The sequence below is a fragment of the Neurospora hispaniola genome, assembly GCF_033458365.1.
Source record: "Neurospora hispaniola strain FGSC 10403 chromosome Unknown B0T23scaffold_3, whole genome shotgun sequence".
Classification (NCBI taxonomy): Eukaryota; Fungi; Ascomycota; class Sordariomycetes; order Sordariales; family Sordariaceae; genus Neurospora; species Neurospora hispaniola.
In genome coordinates this window covers 3,775,483-3,799,105 of record NW_026944408.1, presented here as the reverse complement: position 1 = coordinate 3,799,105, position 23,623 = coordinate 3,775,483, and the positions used below count along the sequence as shown (strand labels likewise).

The window sequence follows — 23,623 nt, the reverse complement described above, 5'->3', positions numbered from 1 at the left end:
TGGAATGACCGCAACTCGATTGACGAGTTGTTCTCTTCATCATTAACATGGGGAACAGATACTCTCTAAACTGTGTTATCCTCTTTCAACAATTCAACGACTGCTGCACAAGACATCGGGAACTTCATCACCATAGAAGCAGGCACATCTGAGTCGATGATAGCTTGGTACTGTTCGTCCACTCGACTCAATTCTCGTTCCTTTCTTTCCCACCGCATCCGATTCGACGCCACCTAGTGTGAAGAAACACAAAAAGACAAGAAAAAACACCGCGCTGTCCCTATTTCTCTCCAAATGAGCAAAAATTCCCTTCCTATGTTTTTTTGGTGTCCGTGTTGCACTTTCAGATTACTTTGGCAACTATCACGATGCCTTCTCCAACCATACCTGCAACTCAGCAGCTCTTTCAGCATGGTTTGTCCCATCCTCCTTCCTCTCCTTCATATATCTCCCCCGATGATAATGATAATGACCTCGCTTCCATTTTGTTTTTTTTTTCCACCATCAGCCGCAAATTCACAGAGAGATCGATCCTCTGTCCCAAAACTCAACTCGAACACTCAAGGATACCTCCCCCCATCAAGTACGAAACTAGCCCCATCCATCGGATCCATCGCCATAAAATCCAACAAATCGACACCACCAACATTAACGCCCTCAGCTGTCATCGACACGCTCGTGTTGTCGATATTCTGGAAAAAGGCCGGGCCGGTGGGGAGGTACCACATCTCGTTGCTAGGGTTGGCCCAATCCGTGTTCTCAAACATGCTGTCCGTCAAACCACCGCCGCCACCGCCGCCACTACCGTTGCCATTGCTGTTTCCATTGGTATCGGGTAAGTTAGACGTGGCGGCGGGCGTAGATGGGCCGAACATGGATGCCGAGCCGGTGGGGTAAGGAAAGTCACCAGCTGCGACGTCCCAGGGGGTGGCGGAGATGTTGTTTGTAGGATTGGCGCGTTCTGTTTGGTGACTTATTAGTTTCAATTTCTTGGAAAGCAATTGAGAAGAGAAGGCCAGGATAACTCACCGAGATTATTAGCAGACAGCTTGGACCAGACGTCCCCCGAGGAAAGATTTGGCGCCCCATGGGGCATGGGACCGTTGCCGTTGGTAGTATCGGCTTGGTGATTTGGATTGGGAGACCGACCATCTGTAGTGGCAACGGGCGGCGGCGGGGCGTGAATAAAGCGGTTGCGTAGACGGCTCGTCAAAGTTTCGAGCATATCTGCGAAGCGTATTCCCAGATGAACATCGTCAACGACGCAGTGCCTCAAAGCATCTACCGTCTGGTCCATCAGGCTGATGCTCAACTCGACATCTGATTTGGGCGCACCGAGTGCAAACGTTTTGAGCAGAAACATGGCACCACTGATGATGCGGAAGTAGGTCCGCACAGGAGCGTGCTTCAGGTAACCCTTGGGCAAGAGACCATCGACAACGGTTCGAAGCAGGTTTCGGCTGCCGTTAACAACCTCTTTCACATACTCTTCGTCTTCAGCCCCGAACCCACCAAGCTGACTGAGCGGCAGCTTTCCGAGATAGTTCTGCGTCTGCGGTGACAGTTGCGGAGCAGAGTGTCCCGAGACGCTTCCACCGTTGGCTGAGCCTCCGCCTCCAACGTTGGGATTGTTGGTACACCGCTCAACGACAGCCTGCAAAGCAAGCGAGTTGACGTAGATTCGGACGTATTCATACTCGATGGTTAGGATGTGCCGAATATATGGTGGCAAAACAAATCGGTTGAAGTCGTTCCACCAATTCCTCAACAGAGGTTGGAACTCCTTCAACAGTTGTATGTACTTTCCGCTCTGGATGATATCGGTGGTGTAGTTGCGAGACCGGAAGAGTTTCTCGTTGCCCCTATGCATCACATTGCTAACACCTGCCCAGCAGAGGATAATCTGGTCGTCTAGCTCGAGGTCGGGGATGTACACAAACCCGTTGGACGTGGACGAAGGATTGGTTCCCGGAGTTGTGCCTTCTCCCGAGTGAGGTCGCCTTCGTGACATGATAGGATCGTTACGCATGTTCTCAGGGACCATGTTTGTCCAGTTGAGCCGGCCAGCAAGCTGGCTCAGGTAAATCAGGAGTAATCTCTTGATGCGATGGGCTCTAAGGCGATATGACTCATCTTCATATTCCGGCCGAGTTATGGATCCGGTTGCGAGCAGTTCGTCGATGTCGTCAAAAACTCCGAGCTCGTACGCCAAGCCCAAAGCGGTACTCAGCAGCATCCAGCACATACGATCACTTCGCCAGGCAGGCTCCAGCCAGCTCTCTATTCTCCTGCCGCCAATCCCAGCTGAAGGTTTTTGGTTGTTGTCGTCATCCGCAGAATTGTGCTCATACGAGGGTAAAAGCAACTCGTCAATGGCCTCGCTCGGCGGGAAGTGGAGGGCTCGTGGATGCCACTCCGTCAGGATCATAAGGGACTCAATTGTGCCGAATGTTCTGAGACTGCCGCGGCGAAGACCTCTCCATGGTGCCGTGCTAGAACTCTGCGATTCGTCCGCGCCCGAGCCACAGAAGCCACCACCAAATGCCTCCTGACCCCAGACCACGCGCTCGATCATGCCTCGGAGGTAGGTCCATAGCTGTTCGTGGATGGCGTGTGATCGACAGTGGCCTCCGGTTCCTGGCATGCGGCGATACCTTGACGCAATAGTGAGGAGTGTCACTGTCAAGATCGGTTCCTCAGTCAACAATGTGAGGTGCGAAGCTGGATTCCGGAACGTAGGAGGCGATATGGGCGTGAGTGGTGAAAGATATGCATAGTAGCTAGGTGGCCATGTTAGCTTAGCACAAGAACAACATGTAGAAGGCAGCAACCTACTATTCTATGTAATCAATCGCCTCCTGCGCAGTAAACCACCCAGCCCGCACGAACCGAAAGCGCGCCCATGCTTTCAGTGCCTCGTTGTAGCCCGGCTCCTGTGATATGTCACGCTTGGTGAGTTCCGGGTCGATAGATTCGGTGGGCGCTTCCTGTCTTGAAGCATGACGAGAGTGGTAACCCGGACGGTCATTGTGGTGAGATGAGTGACGGGAGTTCAGACCAGGACGACCAGCATGATGATTGGTCCGCGAAGAGCCCCCGGCGGCAGTAGACTCTCCGTCCTGCCTATGCATCGGGCTACGCAAGCGCGCGACATCAGCATATGGCAGTCTCTGTGACCGATCACTACGGGTATCAACTAACTTGTCGGTCGCCGCCTTGTACAACAAGTCTAGAGCGTCATGTGGACCGTAGACCTCCCTGCGCATAACTGTTCTGGCTTCAAGGTTCTCCAAGGGAGTGTTGGCCTCACCAGCGCCAAACTCGCCGCCGGTGGTACTCCGAGCACCTCCAGTGCTCGTAGTGCTGTTGGGGCCGCCATCTCCGGGTCTCCTCAACGGTTGTGCCCGACCCCGACTACCCCCAGGAGTGAGAGGGACATCGCTGTAGAGACGGCGATCAAGAGGGGCAGCCATGACCGGACTTTCACCACTGCGTAGCTGCTTCCTGCCGTTGCGGAGAATGTAGTCATCATGGTCGGGATCATCAAAGATGTCAGTCATGTCATCGTCCACCTTGCGCTTACGGCGGGTTGCGCTGAAGTAGCATTCCTTGCTCTCGCGCCGGCAGCGGACACATGGCGGATCACTGGGGTTATCGACGGACCCTAGATCACACCGGACCTTGCGACGGCGACAGGGAATACATGCTTGATACACCCGCTTGTGCTGGGTTCCTGCAGCAGAAGAAGCACCACCGCCAGCGGCAGAAGGGCCGGCACCGGACTGCGACTGGGACCGGGGCTTGTCCTGAGGTTGGGAGGCGGAAGAAGATCCGGCTCCACTCTGGGCCGTGGCGGCAGACGGAGCGGGACCCGCAGCTGCAGCAGTGCCGGCCGGAGCGGTGCCGGATGGAGTCAATGGCGGAGCAGTTCCGACCGAGGCGGAAACGGAGGCGGACGGCGATAGCGGCGAAAGAGACTGATGGCCAGCAGCGGCTTGTTGAGCGGCCGAGGCGGCGTACTGGGCCATGGTTAGGGGCGGCAATGAAGTCAATGCGACCCGAGGCCGACGGTAGTGATGATGTCGGGTTGTCGGCCAGGCAGGCCCCTGGGTCGGACCGCAGTGTCGGTTTGCAGCGGTTTGTGGTGGTTGAAGAGAAGTCAGGACGGCTATCAGGACAGGTCTTGGTAGTAGGATTAAAGAGAGCCGAAGGGTGACGAGGTGGGCAAGCGGCGATAATGGTTGATTAGCGGGAACAAGAATAGAAGAAAACGGCGGATCTTGCCCTTGCCCCTCCCGCTTGTCTCCAATCAATCTCCAATAACTTCAACCGAGGGATCTCCAATCCAATCGGTTTTTCTTTTTTTTTTTTTTTCTTCCTTGTTGCAGATACTGGAGTCCCAATGCCGTTGTGTCGGGGTCGCCAAATGGACGTGCAAAAACGTTTAGAGTACACGAGTGGACCTTCCTCTCTTTTTTTGCGGGGTGGAGTAAGCGGACAGGGATCAATCAACCACAATGCTGATGAACTGCAGTGCAGCGAAGGTCAAGTCTTGAGAGTTCCTTCGCTGTGTTGATGCAGTCTCGCAATGCGTCCTTCAGTACCTAACGAGAGAGTCAAGAGGTTCGCAAGGTGTCTCTGGGGAACAGAACGGCGGCGCTGATCCAGGTTGGTACGAGCCTATCAGAATTAGGAAGAAGCCCCGAGAAAAGTAAAAAGTCCACCACCAGTGCAAACACTGTCCGACACTGTCCAGGAGCACCCACAAATTGGACTTAGCAATGCAACACTGCAACTGCGCCGACGTCCTCCTTCGCTTTCTCACCCACGACACCTCGTCGGTGAACCGACCGACACCTTTCACGATGAACCCCTCGAACCCCTCGAACCCCTCTTCCAAGGATCTCGTAAATTGGGGTTTTGATGTTGTGATCCGTCTTCCAAAGCGGGCTCCTCGGTGGAATCTAGAGCAGATTCATAACATGACTATCAACCCTTGACCGCCGAAACGTCCGTTGCTGTTGATAATGGAAATCGTCGGCTTTTGGGCGGGCATAAGGCAAACTTTGTCTTAGCATCCAAAAATATCAAGTATCAAGAGCAGCTGTTCTCCATCATCAGGAACGCCTTCAGAAACAGATCATATGACGGCTGGTGCCAAGGAAAGATACCAGCAGCAAGTATGAGTTCTGATCTGAATTGCTGGTTAGGGTTGGGCTGCAAGACCTGAAGTAACGCAAGACATGTGGGAAAAAAAAAGAAGGCTGCCAGACGCCTCCATCCCTCATCCTCTTGCCCGTCCGACCTCGAGATAACGGACACACACAGTAAGGGGGAAAAAAGGAAGAAGAAACAAACCGAACAAACGATTTATAAACAAAGGCGGCCAATTGCGACTCTGAAACACATGTAAGGAAGCCACGTGAGCCTCACTCAGTCCTTCATTCAACCAAGACAGCACCACAAGAACTTGAATGGTACAACGAGCACCAGAAAATGATGATACTGTAGTGTACTGAGCAAAGTACACCAGAGAGTAAAACCCAAAGTGGAAACTCGTTGACTTACAATCCATGTCTAAGGCAGATTGACGTATTATAAGCCACCGTTCCACTTATTCCCTTTTGCTTGTCAGCCGTCACGCTCCTTCCTCTTTCTTACAATGTACTCCCTTGCTGTTTGCTGTTCACGTCACGCGGTCGATATATATTATTGTTTCCTGGAATTCTTTCTGCCACTGCCAGTCCCGTCCCCTTGTCTTCGGTTACTCATGTGTAGAAAAAAATTACTTTCATGATAACGTGACACGTCTAGCCAGCGATCCCGAGATCTTTCGTACACTAGACTACTGTTGCAGTCATTCCTCCTACGGATCTCGGTCCAAACCCCAAACGTCAAAACTCAAGAGATCAATGACGACCGCCTTCCTGAAAAAAGCAACTGCCAAGCCAACTCCTCCTCTCTTCTCGCCAGCAGAGCCGCATCTGTCATCCATCTGCAACCTCCACTTTCCCCGGTTTCTTACTGATCATCAGGTAACATGGCGGCTCGGAAAGAAGCGAAGAGAATCCTTCCACATGTACATACAGTACGGATCTCGCATCTGGGCAGTTGCTAGGTGACCCGCATATCTTCAGTTTGACGTTGACCGATGTCACTTGATACCTGTGTATGTACATGGCTGCTGGATTTCTACCTTCGCATGAACAATCCTTCAGTTCACCATGCCTGCTGATCGCAAGAAATTACGAACAATTGTAGCAAGTAGTGTACATAGACCTGTCAGTCCGTCAGTCACGCTTCAACTCGTATGTTTTCCCGTCTGGCTCCTCAAATATCTGCTAAACTACGTACCTGAATATAAGGCTGATCTAGGTAAGCTCGCCATGTCAGAGAGCCATCGCTCATCATGTCTCGTCCCTCTGGCATTACCGTCTCTACCTCCTCCCCTTGAGCCATCGTCAACTTTCTGTGATATGTTTTGTACAATCCTTTAGCTTCGCAGACCTATACACAGTCCATATTCACCATGTCAATGTACAAAATGTACAAAAAAAAAAAGGCGAACAACATCTACGCAGTACGAAGTGTCCAACCCGCACACATATTCTAGAAGCATCTTCTTTCTAAATACGTTCGTACATATGTTCTTACCCACCATCTACGCATGCAAAAACTTGCATTACACAACCACCGCTGATGATATCGCCCACCGTAGTAGCTCCGGATATAAGCCAAGAGCTCATGCCTGCAAAAGATGGATATCTGGCAGGGTGCTGGCAGATCTATAGCGCTCTAGTCCAGGCACAGGAGACACGGGGACTAAGGCGAACGGACAGTTACTGCTGCTCCATACCCTGAATTGTGTAAATTAACCATATGTTTTCTGCTTATAGTCCCGCCATACGACGAGCAACATAGAGACCGTGATCGAGAACTAAGTACCGCCTACAACATAACCGCTCTCTTCCCCTTCCAGATTCCATGGGCGTGGGATCCATCACATCTCCTGTCTACCTCTTACCCATCCTTTCCCGAACCTTTCTTTCCATCGAAAACTCTCAAATTCCCCAATGACGATCCTACCTAGAGGGGCAACCTTGCACATGATAATGTTCAAGGTCCGCCCAAAGCACAAACTGATTGGTTATGCCACTCCCTTCCAGTGAAGAGCAGTCCTCACGAGCAGACACCACCAATCAAGGCAACGATCCCACCGGCAGAAAGGAAACGGTTGAACGGAACACACCCTAGACCATCGAATCTCACGTAAAGAATGAAATCTGGAAGATCAAATCAAGCACAAATTTTGTCAAGAGAAGCTCTTGAATCTTTCTCAATTTTTGCTTTTTGCGTATCCCACCATAACTCCATAAACGCCATGATAATGCAGGAGCCGAAGAAGCCTAAGGCTATAATGGCATGATGGTGAAGGTGGTTGATGTTGATGTGGATGGAAGTGTCAAGGGATCAATAATAGTGAATAAAGAGGGTGGTGGTGTACTGGGTATGGTATGGTGCGCACTGCGATCTAGTAAGAAAGAATGTCCCCGTCCCTGATGACTTCGTAAATCGATGACCATCGACTACTGTAGGTTCCTTGGACCAAGGAAGTCGTACTATGAGACTACGTTGGCTTTGACCTGTGGTAATATTAGCGATCCAGCTACAGAAGGATCCGATTGAGGGAGAAAAAAAAAGGGAAAAACAACTTACCAAGAACTCCCAGAGCATCTTCATGAGGTTGTCAGGAAGAGTGTAGAGATCCACCGAGAACTCGCCCGCTATAGACATGTCCAGTCAGCCATCAGCTCGTGTTGCCTCCGGAAACCCATGCCACACTCCCTAGCGGGTAAACTTACCATCGAGGTTGTTCTGGATGTACGTATTGTCATCCTTGTGATCGTGGATCATCTGAATGACCTGCAGGAGGTCATCCTCGCCCAGCTTCGTCAAGCCATCCGCCATACGCTCGATGTCGTAGGGCCGCTTCTTCTTGGAACCGCCGTCCACCGCCTTCTTCTGCTTGCGCTCCTCGTCCGAGGGCAAGGGACCCGTCTCTCTCAGGAGCTGCTGGAGCGCCTGAGATGGGTTACGGAAGGTGACGGTATGGATGTTTTCGTACTCTGATTGCTGGAAGTTCAGGTCGTGCGCGATCGAGATCTTGCCGCCTTTCTCGGTGGTGTACATATCGATGATCATCTCAAATTCACCCCAGCCCTCGTTGGTGCATTTGAAGGGAGGATCGTTGAAAGCTGAATTCGCGACGCGTTAGCCAACCGCTGGCTCTCGAGACACAACAGAGATGGGGAGAGGTGACCGGCGGCTGCTCCGATGTCTACTTACTCTGGATAGGGTTCGCGAACGAAGGGTGAAGGTTGTAGGTCACCTTCGTGAAGCACCTGGCGGGCCTCTCCTTGCCATCTTGGTCGAGAATATAGAGCTCGACCGTCCACTCCTTCATGGGGTAGCCCTCCTGTGCCGCCGGCTTGTTGATGTTGTGTTGTTCTGTGACAACCTTGATCTTGCGCTGTAGACAGATAAACCCACGTTAGCCGTCGAATGTATTTCCCGAACAACAGTTATCCCGGAACGTTCTCCTCCTAGGGCCTTTCCTTTCCCTGCCTCTGCACCTGTTCGGTATGCCGCTACAGTGGTCACCCTGTTTGCGCAAGCTACCAACCAAACTGGACTGGGAATCCGGAAACTAACCTCGACGATCATCTTGTTTGCGCCTAGAACCCGCTTCGGATTCCTTCTAGTAGCTTTGGTTCGAGTACTCTTACTAGCACTACTGGGAACGTCCGACCGATCCTCAAGGCCCTCTGCTTCCCAGAAATTGGATGGATTCCCGCGGTTAGCTTTGTGTACTTCTCTTCACTTGATTGTGTCCTAGTACTCGAACAACACTCTTTTGACAATCGGCGTTCGGTCGGTGTCTCGAGTACAGGACAGTAGTTAGACAGTGGCGTTCGGGCTCTAGAGGAAGAGCAAGGATTCGATGATGTACGACGGTGTTGTATCCGTTGGGCTGTCTGGGAATGGGCTCTATAGTGTTTGGTGTGTTGTATGTGTTGGTGTGTCGCAGATTCCGTCGCGCTGCTACAGTTGGGCTTTGTAGCGGTAGAGAATAAGGTTCGTCCGTTACGGAGGGGTAAAGGTACCGCGGCGGGCCGTGGCGGTTGGGAACCAGGGATAATGATGGGGATAAGGTAGCTCTAAGGTGTACAGCGTACAAATTGGGATAGGCAAAAGTTGGATGGGAACGCGATCGTGATTGTGAAGAGGGGCTAAGGTTAAGAGCGCGGGTGTCTCCTTTCTGATGGCCTTGAGTAGAAAAATGCTCAAGGGAGTGTTCAAACAAGGTAATGTGGGAAGGTTTTGACTGAGTTATGGTGCTGATGCGACTCGGATGGTTGGAAATTTGGGTCACTGTGCAATATATGTACACTCCGATGAAGTTGGTTCAAGCGGGACATACCTTCGTCATTCGCGAACGGAGGCGTCGCGGCGCCGCCATAGTCAAAACCGTAACCATGGCTGAAGTCGACCATTGTCCCGTCGCTAGCACTCAGTGAGGTACCGCTGTGCGTGCTGTGGCTGGTGCGCTGTGATGCAGTGAGCGTCAGCTCGCTTTGCCGGGATTCCTCTACCCCTCACCGTGGATGTAAGCAAGGTGAGCTCACCTAGGTGAACGAAGATATCACCAATCTAATTGAAATATCGCGATGATCGAGAAAGCAGAAGTCTTTGAAAGAAGTTGTCAAAGGCGACGGCGATGCTGAAGTAGATTTTGAAATATTGAAGTAAATTGCTCCAAGAAGTGATTTTGCGTCGTCGGGAGAAGAGTAGTGAGAGACCACTGGCGAAGAAGAGGATCGTCGTCAGCTCGTTGTAAGGTAGTTAAGAAGAAAAGAAACCTCCAAACCGCAAAACGACCAGATTTTTTATACGGTCGTCGGCAGACCGCGTCACGGACGACTTGGCAAACGGAATTCAGTATTTGTGTTTTTTTCAAGACAGGCTCAGGTTTCCGTCAGCTAGCCAGTACATCAACTTCGTCTCATCTTTTGGTGGACCATCGTGCTTAGCCGTCAGCCAGGTATGACGAGGCGAGGTTGTACATACAAAAACCTGACCAAAAACCCCCAAAGGCAATGCATCGGTGTGAAGGGTAGTGTGTTGTTCTATCTAAAACTGGTGGTTAAGCTAAAGGTTGTTCAGATCCCTTAAAAGTAATCCCCATCCTCATCCTCCTTGCCAGCCATAGTCGCAAAGGGGCCGTCGTAGTATGCTGCCGATATATTGAAGTCTTGTCAAACGCACACCTAAATAGTGCTTTCATGTCGGATACTTCAACCTTTTGTTCTCACACACGCTGCCCAAGTACCAGCTCTCTAGCCTAGGAATCATCATCGTCATAACTTCTGTAGCGGTCCTTTCATTCATTCCATCGCCCAGCCCATGGAGGTAATAATGTCATCGTCCCCTCTAACACCTAGCAAAACGGGAAAATAAAACGGGGTGGTTGGAAATTTTCCCTAAAGCAACTTCAAATTCATGCAAAACTAGACCACACATCTACTCGGCCTTCTCGTCCTGGGAATCCTCCTCAGCTTCCTTCTTCTCGGCGGCCTCCTCGGCAGCCTTGAAGAGAGCCTCGTTGTCCTTCTGGGCCTTGATAAAGGCATCCTTGAAAGCGTTGGCGTTATCGGAGTTGGCGAAGCGGATCGCGAGGGTGACGGCCTCGGGCTCACCCTCGGAAACATCGGCAGCGGCGTTCCACACCCAGCTGCGGTCGGAACCAACGTTGGGGGAGAGCTTCATCTCAGGAACGACTAGTAGGATCGTATGTTAGCAAGGTTCATTCAAGAACAGCTTCAATAGAGTAGGGTGTTTCTTACTGTAGTGGTTGGCGCAGACCTTGAGGGTCTTGTCGCGGCGCATGACGAGACGGGTCTTGCCATTCTCGTGGTGCTTGAGGAGACGGACGTCACCGGTACCGCGCTCCTTCCACTCGCTGGCCTCCTTGACGAACTTGAAAAGCTTGGCGCGCATCTTGAAGACCTGCTCCTCGGACTCCTCGTTGGTCTTGGTCTCGACCTTCTCGGTTAGGTGGATGACGGGCTCGAAGTGAACGTCCTCAGACTCGGGGGCCTCATCCTCCTCGCCCTTCTCAGCAGCGGCAGCGGCAGCAGCCTCACGCTGGGCCTTGGCGCTGCCAGAGGTGTCGCCGCGCTCCTCATCCTCCTTCTTCTCCTTCTTAGCACCACCACCGAACATGGAGAAGACAGAAGAGCTGGAGAAAGCAGCGGGCTTCTCCTCGGTCTTAGTCTATTAGCACCATCGCGTTAGCCTTCTGTTGGCTCTGTGAAAGCGCAGTTGTGAAAGAAAACGTGACAGTCGCGGGGGCCCCTCTTGTTCGGCCGAGAAACTCGATGTCTCTATGTTCATAAGATTATTACACGGAGCGATCGTCCAAGACAGAGAAAATCGCGACCCCTTCGCCACCCTCCCGACAGTTTCTGGTCGCCCGTTCGAATCAAAATAGAATGTTTGCGGACAGGGAAGGCGAACGTACCTCCTCACCGGCGGCAGGAGCGTCAGGCTTAACCTCCTCGACAGGCTTGTTCTCGGTATCGGACATTTTGATAGACGGTTGGGGTTTGGTATCGGGGTTCTGTTCTAGCGGTTGTTGGCTCGGTTTAACTAGGAGCAGGGAGAACGAGTTAGACCACTTCCGTGATGACACATAGACAAGTTTCGCAATGGTCCCAGGTCTTTCTTCGTTGTTCTTCCTATCATGCAGGCATCATGAATCGCTAACCACCCCCCGGGAGACGTAGAGAGACAGAGACAGAGAGCACCCGACCATCCCATCCCGCCATTGCCGCTAGCGAACCTGACCGGCTTGTCTGACAGGCGGTGGTACTTAGGCGCACGATACGACGGGCCATCGAGGCGGGGTTTCTTGTCTTGTCTCGTCTTGTCTGTTCCTATCTCTCTCTCTCTCTCTCTGTCTGTCTCTGCTTCGCGACTGGCGAGCGAGCGAGCGAGCGGCGCAGCGCTAGCAACAAACCACCAGCAGAGATTTGAAGCGGGGTGTGTCCCATGTGCGGGGAGGCTGGATGCTAAATGCCTGCACGGGTCGGTAGGTAGACAGAAACAGAGAAACAGTCCCGCCCAGCAAAGACTTTGAGCGGGCAGTGTATGCAAGAAAACAGAGAAGAAGAAAAACGTATAACATACTTACCGGATACTTGAATCCAGAAGTCAACTCGTTCGGCGGGCTTTGGAGGGGATCGATGTGTTAGAAAGAGAGTGGAAAACGTTAGAGGGGAGTGGATGGATGGATAGGTAGTACTTAGGTAGTAGCTCTCTGCTCGTTGGGGTGGGTTCTTCTCTCAGTCCGCCAGGCGCATGGGCTGGGCTCAACTCAAGTCAGGCAAGTCGAAAGTCTCCACAGCCCAAGTCAGGGTCAGGGTCAGTCAGGGTCAGGGTCAGGGCGGGTGGATGGGCCAGAATGGAATCCAAAAGATTGCCCCTCCCTCTCCCACTTGCACAGTAGATCCTCCTCCTCCGCGCTTCCATCTGCCATCCCACCTGTACACTACCACTCCTGCCTAGGTAGCCCTGTTCGCCCAATGTCGTTCTCCCTCCAGTCGCCCTGAAAGCTGAGGTCACTTCCCAAATGTTCAACAACCGAAACCCAAAGGTGCCAACCGCATCTGCTGATTGGATCGTGACTTGATGCCCAGTCCTCAGGCTCATACTTGTAAGAAGGCTGTTGTGCAAGTGTCCGTGCGCCAGTCGCTTGCTGCCTGTTCTCATGTCCGGTCATGAAGCGTTGTTGGGGTTGTTTACATGCCCGGTGAAGGGAGAAGAGTTCCCTTATCGAGTACGTACCTTAGATCACTACCACCAGCGTCACCATCGCTACAACGATGATCAACGTCACTTTGTCACTACAAGCACAACTCAACCACCGTTCTCGTAACAAGTTGCACATGTCAAAGACAGCAGAACTAGAAACCAGCGAAGGATCGTTTGATCTACAAGACTCGCGAAACGACAAGATGCTATGGTTACCTACCTACAATACCTGGACCGCTCAGCCCATCATATACACCACAATTGTTGTAACTCCAATCCAGTCCCAAGCCCTTGTGATCCTGAGTGTCCTGATATGTATTGACGCCCCCAATTTCCTGTAGTTTCCCAAATAACCCGCCAAAGGAAAATGTATAGCAACTTGGAAGACAGGCAGAAGTTGGTTGAAAAACAGTGCCAGTTACGAATTCATGCCATAAGCCTCCACAGCATGTCCGCGCCCTTGTTCCGTCCTTGGGGGCTCTGATCCTTCTTGTCCTTCAGCCCCGCGCGAAGTCTTCCCAGAAATCCATACAGTCCATCTGATCCGGCTTCTTCGTGTGACTCCTCCTTCTTCTCTTGGGGTGTCGCCTCAAATTCCTGAAGAAAACGAGTTGCATTGGCGAGGTAGTCGTTGTACTCCTCGCGCGTTCCCCGCAACTTGAGCCATACTAGCTTGGAATTGATTTGCGCCTTGACAACGGACACTTCGAGTTGGTGAACTCCCTGATCCATTTTCTTCCAAAATGTAGCAATATCTCCTGTTGAAACGGTATCCCTGACCTTCTTAGCCATCTCTTTGTAAGTGTTCTTGGCAGCATTGCGCGTTTCGGCAACCCGAGACGATCCAATGTGCATCGCCTCCTTTTTTGCAGCCGAAAGAACACTGGTAAAGTCCTGCAGCAGCAGCCTGCTCGCCTCAAACGCTTCGATAATGAGATCCTTGCCAAAGTCAACTTCAAAGGTCTCGTTCATCTTCGGTCTGCGGTTGCTGATCACGGAAACATTGAAGCGCCCTTGAGCCTGCTTGACCGGCAATTCGACCAAGATACCTTCATCCACAGACGAAAGCTTCGTCTTGAGTCGCTCCTCCCCCTGATATACATCGATGTCGATTGCGCCTTTTGCCAGCCACATTGCCTTGCTGCTGGAGGGTATCACGACCAGCAGTTCATTCGGACTGTTCACCCGCACAGAGCAAACCGTTTTCTGTGGTTGGGAATCAACCGGGGTATTGGAGGGCCGATCCAAGAGCAGACCAGCGTAGGATAGGGCAGAGGCCAAGCTACTAGCTGATGGCTTTGTGGAAGGAGTGGCCTGGATCGTCTTGGTGGATGTAATATTGACCACGACTGTCGCCGTTGAGGTATGCGTAATCTTAACAGATACAGTAGAGGGGAGTACCGAAGTCGTCTCGATGACCGCCGGAGCTTGTGACGCCCGCGATGACTGAAGGTGTTGCGCTGGAAGAAGTCCCGAGTATGCCGAGAAGAGCTGGGCCAAAAGTGCCCCAAATAGCGGGAGAAACAAGGTAAAGAGCCATCTCTTCCATCCGATTACCTCGATGACTTGGTCCCGGGACATTCTCGAGGGCGTCAAGCTCTGCCACCACTTTGTAGCTTTCGTAGCTGACTCGTGCTGCTTTCCGGGCCCTTTCGTATCGGACAGACCCGTCAGATAGGCAATGTTACGGTTCATCTGCCAAGCATTGATGTTCCCGAAAGATTCCAGATCGACAGGTAGTAGTCGGGGAACCATCGTCTTTGTGGGGTCGCTGGACTCGAGGGAGATGTGGATCGCATGCTTATCGAGATACTTGCTCCAGTAAGCAACAGCCTGTTTGTCGATGCGCAGGTGCTCGGAGATGAAGATGGATGGAATCCCATGACGTTTGGTGAATCCCCACGCGGCCTCTCTGGTCTTCTGATCTTCCTCATCCTCGTTTTCTGAGCAGTAGAAAATGGCAAGGTGAGGGACATCCCACTGAGGGTCAAGGACAGCTGGGCCGAAGCGCGAGGGGCAAGAAGCGTAGGTCCGCTCATGCTCAATGGTAATTGAATAAACCGTAGAGGGCCCATGTTCGGGTCCATCTCTCAGTGGTGTTGCAGTAGCTGAGGTGCAATGCTCAACTTTGATTTGGTAGCTTGAAGCTTCCATAAGGTCCAGTTCTGGAGCAGATCCAAACGAGGAGATCGGCACAATGTTGTAAACCCCTTCCCGGTGCCTCATGAATTGGCCGTCCTCTTTATGGCCGTCCTTTGGTGAGACCCAGATAGCGGATGAAACTTTCAGTAAGATATCTCTCTGCGCTGCTGCCGAACCTGTGTATAGAACTCGCAAAGGCTCCTCGGTGGAGAGGCAGGCCTGGGACATTGTCTGGCGCAGTGAGACCGACAAAGACCGGGGTGGCTCGTGAGTGTCCAGAGACTTGCTCAGCGCCTTGGCCTCGTCATCCGTGTACTCCTTGATCGCATGCCGAACGAATACGGGTGAACTGTCAACGGCGTCGCTGGCTGCTTCCTGAAACTCGATAGACTTTGACGTATCTGGAATGGACGCCACCGAGCCATAATGCAAGGGGTTTGCCGGAACACTTGTCGATGGAGACTGTAGCGCTTGATCCGTGTATTTGATGGAGGAAGCACGAGAGGAACTCAATTCCTCGGCACCGTCCGTGTCCGTTGGTTCGTCTTCCTCCTCTCGTTCTTCATCTGACTCGGTCGTGAATCGGTCCTCCGAACCATCTAAACTGCGAACATCGTCGGAAGGGTGTGGAGGCAGAGAGCTGATGCTCTCAGACAAAGCGTCATCAGGACTACTCAAGGGACTGTCTTGGCTGCTGAATTCAGAGTGGTTACCAATCATCTCGTAAGCCGAATCGGCCAAATCCCCATTGTCGGACATGATGGGGAGATTCTGTCGGATATCAGGTGAACTATTGGACACCCAGGTTGCCAGCTTGTCGTTTCCTTGCGGCTTTGGAAAGAGGAACGCTGGAGTGGAGGACGAGAGCTTCCTTTCTTCAGGCAGTGTGGGGCGTGAAGATACCGGCTGGTTGGCTTCGGTATCTGATGTTCTTGTAGGATCGTCTGCCTGCGATTCCATAACGAGGATGGAGGTCAGTTAACAGGCAGCATCACCCGGTTGCTTCCTGAAATTGCAGTATGAACTGATACCAATTCCAAGGGGATGTGATCTTTGGTGATGTGGCTGCAAATGTATGAACTGGCTTCCAGGCGAGAAGGAAGCTGAGATGTCGCGTTGGTAGTATGGAAGAAATCAAAGTACTGGTCGAGCTGTTGGGAGGAAGATGGAAGGAGCAAGGGAAGGAGGGGTTCGGTGATTGGAATGGGGGGTGGGGGGTGGTCAGATCAAAGCGAGCCTGATCCAGCGACGGAAATAGTTCAGTTGGTTGGATGGCAAGAGCGCAGTTCCAGAACAGAGCAACTGAACGAATCGAACTCGACTAAAAGTGAAGATATTACTAACGAGAAGTACCAGGTTAACTCTGGTGTCCGTTGATCTGGAATTCTTGGGCAGCCGACACCGAATTCCTTGTCGTACAGCACTTGGCGGATGAAGATGGAGGATGCAGTAGTTGAAAGTTGCCTTCCCCTCCTTCCGCCTGGAAGATATGGGATTTGGGTTAGGTTGTTGCCTACTTACACCAGCAGGCGCCTGCACGGCCAAGGTGGGGGAAGGAGCTCAGCAGCAACTGCCCTCTTTCCGCTGGCGGGACGGTTACAGATGGCCAGCCCCAGCTCTACCTGGCAGCCTCGGACTTTATCGGCAACAGCTCGAGCCGGGTAAATGACTGAAGGGAATGGTATATATGTATCTAAGCGCTGTTCTGGTTTGTCGGGAGAGATTCAGGAGAGAGTCGAGGAAGACCAATCGAACAAATCGCTACACTTCTGGACGTCTGGAGGAGGCACGATGAAAGGGTTTGACCCGCACTTCTCGTTGTATAGTTGCAAAAGCCGAGTTGCAAACGGGAGAGCAGGAAGCGTGAAGGGGGAGGGGAAGTTGCGGGATATAGCCCAAAGACAAAGGTAATATGAAACTAAGACTGTTGGGCGGAAGTGTGGTAGAAGGGAGAAAGAAGAGCGGTGCGGTTGGAGAGGTGTGATACGGTCTGAGAAGCTCCCCCTCGTCTACTTGACGAATTCCTACTGGTCCAAACCGGTCAGTAACGGGCTGTTAGAGTGTAATGGTGCTGGTCTGGGCAGCGACGGACTGACCACTGCGCCGTCCACATCCTTCAATGAAGTCACCCTTTGCTCTGTTGCGGCGTCCAGCCTGCCTCACATTCTGCAGGAAGATACCACATTTCCGACGAGGTTCCATTAACCTCAAGCCGCCGTCTAACCATGGGGGAAAAAAAACGGAAAAGGAATGTTATTCCAGCTATCACAAAGAGCAGCTTGTTCCCACCCAGGCGTGTTAACGTCACGAATGGAGGTCTTCACCGTTGGTCGTCAATGGTGGGGTCGGTCTTAGGCAGATGGCCCCTGGACGACTGTGAGGGGTCTGAAAGGGGATTCGCCTCGCCCGGGCCCAAGCAATGTTCGTACATATGCGACCAAACGGACAACTTGACAAAGAAATGAAAAAGGGCGCATTCAAACATTCTCGATGCACGGGAGCTTGGTCTTGAGGAGGTTCCTGCCATCAAGAGGTGGAGGGGCACTCCGAACAGCCCGGGTGTCGGTGCGATACCTCTACTCAGCACTTACTTAATGGACCCTGGCAATCTAGAATGCTGCAGTGTGTACTGTACAGTGCCACGTACTTACCTATTCTTGGTGGCCCAACGAAGTTCTTCATCCTCATAAGGATCTATGCAAGAAGAAGGCATAACCAGGAGAGCATCAAGTTGCACAAGCTGCTTGGAGGGAATACGAAAATGCCTTCAGGGCTCAAAAACCGAGCCGGTTTTACCGAGAAGTATGAGCGAAACCGCATGTCTCTCGAGGACCTTCGTCATCGCGGTACAGTGTCCCTCCAGTTCACGCATACAGTAACTATCGATATGTAGACCCCTAGGCCCCCTGTTCGCTCCGGGGGATCTGCATCTCCAAAGTGGGACGCTTCACACATCTTAGCGTTCACTTTGGGCCACTCGGATGCTCCAAAATGATGTTCTCCTGTTTCGAGCTTTCGAAGACCACAATGCTCACCGACACAGAGAGCGAGGAAACAGTTTGCGTATTGGTACTGGTATAGCCTCCAAAGGTTTGATTGTGAACATCTACGTGCAGATTACAAATTCAAGTATATAGATTGATAACCAGCAACGATTAAAACAAAACTCAGAAGACCAAGTATGGCTTCTCTAGCGTCCAGACATGACCATCATTTCAGTTCTTCCTCATTCGAAAACACCATGTATTCGTACCCCTTCGTACCAGTCCATCGGCCTGCTTCAATCACGCCTCCAGGGCATGAGCTGAGCGCACTGTTACTAAAACCCAAGATCATGTAATCTCTACTGATCGCTCGCGCCGGAAGTCCAGCTGGGAAAAATCGTTCAGTAGTCGAAGCCTGATGTATGCATAGAGCTGCCTGGGTATGCCAACACGCCCTGAAATCTGGACTATGCATGCCGCGGCAGAACAAAGAACCAGGACAGCTGCCGTATCTGCCGGTGTCATCGAGGACACAGGAGCACGCAATTTCCACAACAGAATGGGGAAAATGCTCACACGGACGGCTCAGTGCAAGCACTGCGTCTTTCCCGTCTTCCAACAAGAAAAGACAGAACAGAACAGCGCCGACCAAGGTCCGAAGGGCATCATTGGCTGACTGATTGACTGACTGGGAAATCCAGGAGCAGCATATCACCATCCGGCAGGCTCTCCCCTTTGGGTCCGTAATATGCCGTGCCTCTCGAAAAGCCGTTTGAGTGTGTCGCTGTCGAAATCCTCATCGTCCGGAATCATCTCGATCAGCCCCGTGAGATTCGCAAAGAGGTCTCCCTGGTTGCGGTACGCCAGGATGGACGGGACGGCCGCGTTGTCGAATTCCATCTCGGCGTAGTGAACCTTGACAAAATGGATGGCAGGATGGGAGTGGACGATGGGTCGGAGAGCAATCTCGATTGCTGCTGAGACAGGGCACTAGAAAAATGCGACAGTGGTCAGTGAGATTCATGGCAAGGTGAAGGGGGAGGGGAACGAACCTCATGGTCATAAACAAATACCACCACCGCCGTCTCTGGCCCAACTTTCTCAATAGCATCCAAGTAACCAATCGCATCCACATTGTCCAGCCGGCCAAACTGTCTCGAGCTGGGGCTCGTCCTCCTCTGTCTCGAAGCCGGGTTCATGCTGCTCTTCTCCAGCTCGCGCCGCCTACTCTCCCTCCATTTCTCCAAAAACTCCTTCTCGTCCTCGTCCATACTATCCAGTCCCGCATCGCTCCCGAAATCGCTGTCCAGCCCGCTGCTTCCCGCACCATCGCTGTACTTTCTGCCTCCACTTTTCTGCTGTTCTGGAGATGCGTCACCGCCGCCGCCAAACACACTCCTCCGCGCGCTACGCACCCTGTTCTTCCACTTGGCGCTGCGCTTGGCATTCTCGTAGGCTCGGGCGTCCGCGATCACGCCCTTGACGCCTGTGGCGGCGCCGGCGTCGAATCCGGCGGGCGGCAGCCGGATCTCGGTCCGCGAGTCCATGGTGGGCATGCGCATGGCTGCTTCGATCTGGGCGTTGCGGAAGCGGTCTTCTTCGTCTTCGTCCTCGCTGTCTGCTTGGCCGTCTGAGTGGAACGCCTTGGAGTCGTGGTAATCGTCTCGATCCTCAGGATGGGAGCTGTACTTGGTTGAGGAGTTCTTGGCTAGGAAAGAGGCGAACTCTTCTTGGGCTGGGGTTTGGTCTGACATTGTGAAAGAAGGGGGGAAGAACGTCCGTCTTGAAGGGTGACAGGTTTTTATGATAATGGGACCGGGGAAAACTTGGGACAAAGACAGCACGGGGCTGAAGGAATCTTTGTTGGAAAGACCGGGGTAGCCCAACAACGAATGCTTCTCGAAGGGCGGACTCGCGTGGTAGGGTTACAACGAAGGGACTCCCGAGGGCAAGTACCTGGGACTCAATCCTTGATAGTAGACAGTTTGGCGCCCGTGTGAAGGGAAGAACGGTAACTCCGCCTCAGGTAGGGTGGTAGACTTTGCAGAAATAGAACAGAGGATGAGCAAGTGCTGTTCCTCTTACTCTGCTATCACGTCTGTGCGTTTGTGCCGATGATGGTACGATAAACACACGAAAATGTGGGCTTGTGTTTGTCCTCGGCAGGTACCAAATTCGCTTCAAACAACTAGTCTGAGGTGACTTCTGCCTTGGCTCTCTTTCTCTTTCAGATCAGGTACGATCTACGGCCCTGGTTTGAGCAAGTACAAGAGGAGAAAGACGCAAGCCACGACTGAGTCAGCCTGATTCGCGAAGAGAACGAGACACCAAGCTAGCGTCTAGAAAGGAGTAACGATCGGACGTTCCGACCTGCTTCAAGGCTGGGGTAGGCGAGACGCAGACGCAGTGACGCCAAACCAGTTGGATGGAGGTGATGCCGTCGTTCTCTCTTTTTCCTGGAAACGTGTCAGGTACGAAGTTTCACACCTTGAATGTGGATTCCCAAATGCGGCAACAGAAGAGATGAACTTGTTCAGTACACGCAAAAGACTGAAACAGGTATCCAGGTATAGGACATGCCTTGATACTGAACTTGGGGTAGTAGGATGGAGATTTAAGGGGGAACCAGGAGGCACGCACGGGCTGATGATGAGTTTACCCCTGAGGAGATTCCAAAGAAACCGGTTGTTCTTCACATACCTTATTTTGGGACTCTTATTTTTTTTTTTTTTTTTCGCCCAGCGGAAGGCAAGGATTCGAAGAACCTGTAAGATCCACGCAAAGCTGGAAGAGGCAAAGCTGAAGCAAGGCGGCAAAAGTGAAAGATCGGAGACTTCGGTTTGAAGGAGGTGGTGTGGTGGTTGTGTGCCTGTCCTCGCTCGTGTGTGATCGGCTACAATGGATGGGGATGGAGTGGTCCCTTATCCAGCTAAAAGAGGGGCTGCTTTTGGCGAATTAGAGGCTTAGAAGGGCGCCAGTGCACCAACCGTTGTGCCTTTGGCTGACACTGGCTACCCGCTGTATGCCCAGACCTAGTCGCGTGGTTGACTGGGATTATAAGACGCCGCGGCAATTACTCATGCAAGGACGGTGCAGGGATCACTTAGGCACGCCGTTTCTGGTGTCAGGGAAAAGAAAAGAAGGGGAAAAGGTTCCTGGCAAACGGAATCTGTGAGGGTACGAATTGTTCCAACATCAGAGGCCAACCGGAAGTATTAGGTTTGAGGCCTCATTGCACCCGATGAATTCTGAGGAATTTCCAGGCCTTCCCCTTCTTGACGAGACGGGACGTGGAGAAATGCGGAGTGCACCCTCGACCGCGACCTTAGTTGCCGTGATGGAGATTTCTGATCTATGGCTGACTTCAGTTCAACTTATAACCAGAAAGAGCAGAGAACGGCGATAATTGACACACTATTCAACGACGGGAGAAACCCAGAGAGGGACGAGACCTACATTTGTACATGTTCTCCTGTGTACTGTGGTAGGCGCTGCTTTCGGACCTTGATGCTGGCGCACGGAATCAAAGATCGGCAAGCACCAACGAACATGTCCGATCGAGATAGGCTACGAGAAATTTAAGTCTGCAATGCCAGTTTGATCTTGTCTCCGCCAAAGCTCTGGATAAGGATATTGTATGGCCACAATGGCCTTCATCTTGCTTAGGATGTTGCGAGGTTTCCCTGAATTTGGCTTTGATCACGGTTCAGAATTGGTTCTTGGGACAACGACGATATTTCTCGAGTTCCTTGTCAACGTTTGTGACTGCCCGAGAACAAATACACTAACTAGGTAGTATAAAGCGGGTGTTCACGGGCCCTGGATTGAAAACCTACGTCATAACTAAGGGCAGCGAAAATTGCCCCCCTGGGAAGTGAACATCTACAAATCTGAATGGGTTTGACCCTTTCCCCAGCCGAGAAAGGACCCCGGATTTGGTCCATTAGACCTTGTAGGTTCATAAGATGAATGGCATATGACGCAAGAAGTTTTGTCATCGACAGGGTCTTGACTATGTTTAGACTTTGTTGACAGGACGCGGGATGCTTTAATGTCTCTTTCTGTCCCTCAACCACGACGACTACCTGGTCGTGTCACACTCGAACTCTGCCAAGGTAGACAGGACCCTGTAACCCTCATCTCAAATTTCAAAACTGGATGGATAGGATCACTTGAACATTGGACAGACTTCGAGCTCTTCCTAAACTCCATTAACACCTGCCAGCTGATTTAGCCGCCGTGATAGCAAGTGACAGTAAGTGATAGCGGTAGCAACGCGTATGACAGCTAATTTTCCATGTATCAATTAGGTCCTTTTTCGAGACAAACTTTGGTCACGTATACTGAGCAAGGAAAAAATCGTTATAGTTAAGGGCACTGGCCCACTGGCGACTAGCATATCTACGAAACTACTACATAAGAAGATTACCATATCATGCATGTTTCACTTCGTTTCAGTCTGGCCCTGTCATCCACGTACACCTCGTTCGTTCGTTGTTGCGTAAATGTGTGTTTGGAACGTATCCGTATTTGGTGCCTGGAACATGGAAGCTAAGAGGACCATTCAGTAGAGACGTAGTTGCACTGTTGTTATCTACACACTGTTACTACTCTTATAGCTAATTATTCATGATCGCTTCCTGAGGAGCAAAGGATAAAGGCCCATCTCTAAGGGAGAAAGCTTTCTAAAAGGCTTCGATGGCAAAGGGAAGCTTGGTGACGAGAGGTGACTACCTCTACAATTGAATGCACAGTTCGGCCCCCCTTCCTCTTTCTCCGGTGGCACTTCCTTGCCTTGTGAAGATGGAATGCTATATCAATGAGACTTCATGTTGATGGGGCTTTTTTTATCTTTGTTTACCTCTGCTCAAACTTCCAGTTTGAACATCAACATCGGAGTGGCCATCTCTTCTGCATACTACCCAGCTTGTCTGCACGAGCTTGGATGACTTCGATAGCTTCTGCATTAATCTCAATGGTAATGAACACAGGAGAAACCACATGGTGGGCAGACGCCTTACATCAGTGAACCGAACTTTGATGGCACCTGTAACTAGGCAGGGCTTGACTTACCATGTGTTACCTGCTACATCTCCGCAAGCAAGTCTCGCGTCTTTGGCATTGTCTACCATAATGAATACGGACTTCCCATTATTTTAGGCTTGCTGCCGAAAATCATAAATCGGTGAAAGTCACACTCCCTCCAACGTAAAGCATAACTAGACTACCAAACACTTTGGCCAAGCTTTGGAAACCAACTTCACGTAGACCTGATGCATACAAGCGAGAACAGGTTTATGGAATGAATTGAGCATTCAGTGCAACTATAGTACACAGGCAGGGCAGATCAGGGCTCGGGGGTAAGGCTTGAAAAAATATTTTAAAAGGCCAGTCACACCTCCCTCCTTCCCTCCACTTCTGTTCCTACCACCTCATCCAGTCCATAACATATCCACCATTAACCATCAGTGAAAGAAACAACCGTCGTAAGGGTACTAGGTATCAGAAGAGCGAGGTAAGGAGAGAGAGCACAAGAGGGCAAATGAAGAAAGATAAGATGACAGAATAGGTAAGATCCCCACGATATACACCCTTTGCCTAATGAAAAATCGGGGAAATAGTAA

The 23,623-nt window shown here is 51.6% G+C and overlaps 7 protein-coding genes across 7 annotated transcripts; 1 reads left to right on the top strand and 6 right to left on the bottom strand.

The window, feature by feature from the left end:
- Positions 1-304: 304 nt before the first annotated feature.
- B0T23DRAFT_124447 (uncharacterized protein) lies at positions 305-4,215 on the bottom strand. The gene is made up of 3 exons (XM_062832087.1): positions 2,836-4,215; positions 1,030-2,780; positions 305-961 (listed from the first exon to the last, which is right to left on the bottom strand). The coding sequence occupies exons 1-3, from the start codon at positions 4,026-4,028 to the stop codon at positions 561-563; spliced, it is 3,345 nt and encodes a 1,114-aa protein (XP_062694482.1). The 5' UTR covers positions 4,029-4,215; the 3' UTR covers positions 305-560.
- Positions 4,216-4,981: 766 nt separating this feature from the next.
- On the top strand, positions 4,982-5,230 carry B0T23DRAFT_314927 (uncharacterized protein; the record flags this gene model as incomplete). Its single annotated transcript, XM_062834830.1, has 1 exon — positions 4,982-5,230. A coding segment is annotated over one exon (249 nt), but the record flags the coding sequence as incomplete, so codon positions are not given.
- A 2,124-nt stretch (positions 5,231-7,354) lies between these two features.
- Positions 7,355-9,040, bottom strand: B0T23DRAFT_124413 (yeats family-domain-containing protein). Its single transcript, XM_062832086.1, has 5 exons — positions 8,713-9,040; positions 8,347-8,530; positions 7,863-8,255; positions 7,717-7,784; positions 7,355-7,643 (listed from the first exon to the last, which is right to left on the bottom strand). Exons 1-5 carry the CDS (start codon positions 8,722-8,724, stop codon positions 7,620-7,622), a joined length of 681 nt encoding a protein of 226 aa, XP_062694480.1. The 5' UTR covers positions 8,725-9,040; the 3' UTR covers positions 7,355-7,619.
- A 1,541-nt stretch (positions 9,041-10,581) lies between these two features.
- On the bottom strand, positions 10,582-11,647 carry B0T23DRAFT_313993 (ran-specific GTPase-activating protein 1; the record flags this gene model as incomplete). Its single annotated transcript, XM_062834776.1, has 3 exons — positions 10,582-10,838; positions 10,905-11,334; positions 11,582-11,647. The coding sequence occupies 3 exons, from the start codon at positions 11,645-11,647 to the stop codon at positions 10,582-10,584; spliced, it is 753 nt and encodes a 250-aa protein (XP_062694479.1).
- A 1,652-nt stretch (positions 11,648-13,299) lies between these two features.
- On the bottom strand, positions 13,300-15,774 carry B0T23DRAFT_313469 (uncharacterized protein; the record flags this gene model as incomplete). Its single annotated transcript, XM_062834744.1, has 1 exon — positions 13,300-15,774. The coding sequence occupies one exon, from the start codon at positions 15,772-15,774 to the stop codon at positions 13,300-13,302; it is 2,475 nt and encodes an 824-aa protein (XP_062694478.1).
- Positions 15,775-17,602: 1,828 nt separating this feature from the next.
- Positions 17,603-17,970, bottom strand: B0T23DRAFT_403833 (uncharacterized protein; the record flags this gene model as incomplete). Its single annotated transcript, XM_062838818.1, has 4 exons — positions 17,603-17,624; positions 17,667-17,755; positions 17,798-17,872; positions 17,911-17,970. 4 exons carry the CDS (start codon positions 17,968-17,970, stop codon positions 17,603-17,605), a joined length of 246 nt encoding a protein of 81 aa, XP_062694477.1.
- Positions 17,971-18,692: 722 nt separating this feature from the next.
- B0T23DRAFT_124249 (thioredoxin-like protein) lies at positions 18,693-20,063 on the bottom strand. Its single transcript, XM_062832085.1, has 2 exons — positions 19,052-20,063; positions 18,693-18,989 (listed from the first exon to the last, which is right to left on the bottom strand). The coding sequence occupies exons 1-2, from the start codon at positions 19,751-19,753 to the stop codon at positions 18,711-18,713; spliced, it is 981 nt and encodes a 326-aa protein (XP_062694476.1). The 5' UTR covers positions 19,754-20,063; the 3' UTR covers positions 18,693-18,710.
- Positions 20,064-23,623: the final 3,560 nt, after the last annotated feature.